This window comes from Necator americanus, chromosome III (assembly GCF_031761385.1).
Source record: "Necator americanus strain Aroian chromosome III, whole genome shotgun sequence".
NCBI lineage: Eukaryota > Metazoa > Nematoda > Chromadorea > Rhabditida > Ancylostomatidae > Necator > Necator americanus.
In genome coordinates, this window is record NC_087373.1 from 40,934,655 (window position 1) to 40,937,536 (window position 2,882).

General features: G+C 40.8%; 2 protein-coding genes across 2 annotated transcripts; both read left to right on the plus strand.

The window, feature by feature from the left end:
• Positions 1-351: 351 nt before the first annotated feature.
• Positions 352-1,488, plus strand: RB195_012486 (uncharacterized protein; the record flags this gene model as incomplete). The annotated part of the gene is made up of 4 exons (XM_064194360.1): positions 352-354; positions 418-503; positions 768-844; positions 1,403-1,488. 4 exons carry the CDS (start codon positions 352-354, stop codon positions 1,486-1,488), a joined length of 252 nt encoding a protein of 83 aa, XP_064051943.1.
• A 58-nt stretch (positions 1,489-1,546) lies between these two features.
• Positions 1,547-2,783, plus strand: RB195_012487 (uncharacterized protein; the record flags this gene model as incomplete). The annotated part of the gene is made up of 4 exons (XM_064194361.1): positions 1,547-1,565; positions 1,651-1,715; positions 1,769-1,903; positions 2,745-2,783. The coding sequence occupies 4 exons, from the start codon at positions 1,547-1,549 to the stop codon at positions 2,781-2,783; spliced, it is 258 nt and encodes an 85-aa protein (XP_064051944.1).
• Positions 2,784-2,882: the final 99 nt, after the last annotated feature.

Consider the following 2,882-nt stretch of genomic DNA (forward strand, 5'->3'; position numbering starts at 1 on the left):
GAACAGGTCAGCAATGTTCACTCAGGAGGAACACAGCTGAAAATAGCTGAAAACGTTTCTCTCTGGCTTTTTTTGCTACGTTTCATCAAGGCGTAGTGAAAAACTATTGCGATTTTTTTTTCATATATTAGCACTTTATTTCACTTCTTTGATTCTCAGTTCAGGGATTTGATTCTCAGTTCTAAAGTGAGATTTGATGTGTTTTCTTTCTACTAGCAGAAATCAATTGTTCTTCGTTGCAGTAAATTCGCCATAATATCCATTCAGGAAAACAACCATAAACCAACGACGATGGGGAGACGGAATAGCGGCAAAACGAACTGAAATCCGCAGATTCATCATTCTTTCCTAATGGTCTTCTATTCAAAAAAGCACCACATCAAAGCGCTACCAGCGCCACTTCTTCGTCGTATTCAGGGATCTTTTCTGCCCTTGTGGATAGTTAGGATGAACGATGATGATAGAATTCCGATTTTGCGCAAGTGGGTTGCGCATGGACTGATGTAAGTGTTTCTGCTTTGTTATCGATAAGAATGCAAGGAATGTGAGTGAAATCATACGCCACAAGTCACTGGCTGCTACTTTTTCTTCAAAAATATTGCTTGAATCAGGATTTTTGTTAATCGAACTTGGTCCCTAAAAAAAAGATTTGGATGCGTTGTTCAAACATGAATTGTATAATGAGGAAGGAGAAATGTGTTTCCGAGAAATGTCCAACTTTTCGAGCGTCAGCACACTTCTGCTAATATTGCAGCGGAAACATTTAGGGAAGGCTGGGTGGCTGTTCTAACCTTTCGTGCAAACTCCCGAAACCAATATGGAGGTTCAAACGAACAGATCCAAGGTGAGAAATTTCCGTAAAAATCATTATGGAAAGTTAGAAGACAGTGAACTGTATGAGAATGAAAAGATGAGAAAGATCATTAGAAATTTACTTTAAAATATTGGAATTATGGGAGACATTAGCGATACTCCAGCTTTTCATGCTGTTCTAACATTTTATTAAGTTAGCCATTCCAATGCTGGAAAAAATTTCCAAAGAATTTCTCCAAATAGATGAGTCATCTTCATCCTAGGTGGTCTTTCGACGAGAATCACATCAGACACCTTTCGACGAGAGTTTAAAATCTAGGAATTATTGGTCTGCAGAAAATGTGCTGAAGCGTTTGTTTTGTCTGCTTTGTTCAGAAGAATTTCTTCTTCCACCCTACTTGCAAGTCTTCAGCACCCAGTGGAGCTTCAGCATAAGAAGCTTAAAGACTGGCTGTGCAAAACGAGACGAGGAGCAGTGCATTCTCTCCCGCTTGGCGGGCAAAATCCTTCAAGAAAATGTGGATCTCCTGACTCTGCAGAGGTTCTAAAAAGAAGAAGACAATAAAATTCCAATGGCGCTCTTTTTCAGAACAACGCAATGCAGTCTGGCGTGAGACGAGTCTCATGGCGTCGAATTGGTGCGCCGGCGCCAGAAAGCCAGAAAATGAGGTGTGACGGGTCCCACGACGTGGAACTGGTGTGTCGTGGTACAGTAGTATCGGGCAGTTAATTCATGAGGATTCGGCAAAGAGGTAGATGAGACGTTATGAACCGTTTCGTGGCCACTATATATGCTGCGTTTTTCCTCTATGATTCTTCTGCGCGTGTCTATTTCAGTGCATATTCGCCTCAAATGGGAAACATGCTTTCCTCAGAAGATGGAAACACGTATGCAATATAACGTCTGCTTAAGCAGTAGTAAGCAGGTTACGTGATCTGACGTTACCTTTATCAGTACGATGATGTCGTTCATTTCATGTTACCACATCCTTCTGTGCTAATTATTGGTGATGAAAAGTCTGACGTTCAGTCTGGTCAGCTGATAACCCACTACCGCCACTTGGTAATCGACCGCTCACTTCTCGCAGATGTTAGTAATCGATTTAAAACACTGTATTTTTTGTCGTGAAGAGACTATTCAACAGGAACCCCTCAGATTTGTGAATAGGAAATCTTCAAGATAAATATATTATCGTCAATTACGCCTATATGAAGCCTGTTTTATACAGATCACCTTGAGCGCTACAAAGTACCTCACAATACTCTTCAACGAGATTACGGTTCTCAGGCGACGCCAAAAATTGTCGAAGATTATTCGGAACAAATTCAACAAAAAGGATCTTTCTTTTTGTTCATATAGATTCATCAGAATGAATAAAATGAAATTAAAAAATTGCCTATCAAATCAATGTTGGAAGGATCTCTCACTTACTAATCTTCTATGGAATTCCGTTACCCCTAACTCCCACACTCGTGATTTTCTTAGCAGATCCAAATTACAAAGATTACCTAGTGCCTATATCTCGACCTTTCTGCGTGTCTGATTCAATCCGAACCCGGTGTGGTCAGATCCGAAAGATATATAGCTGCGATAGAAGATGTTTATCTCTGATTTGCTGTGGTCTTTTCTTTTCTCACGTGGATAAGGAAAAGACGAAAGACGAACTCGAAGTAAATTAAGTGTGCGCATTTTTATCGGATTTTCCCACAATTTTCTAAAGTTACGTCATTCTTGGTGACATTTTCTTCGAAAGCATGGAAGGCCAAAAATTGGAGTCAGTGTCACCTGAGAACTTGATGTCTTCTCGTCCGGAGTTTTTAGAATGCGGAGCTCTTGATCAGATAGAGTTGTTGACTGAGACTAAAACTTTCTGTATTGTCCAGGCATATAGGAAATCTGTTGTCACATCTTTTTATCGTTGCTAATTGAGGAATTGTCGTGGATGAGCGTTTCGCTTTCCATGACATGACGTGGTGACAACCAGTGCCGAAGTGAAGTTCGGCGGAGACGTCGGATTGGGGCCGGTTCGACACCTTAGCAATATCTCATCGATGATCGCCGTCATCGA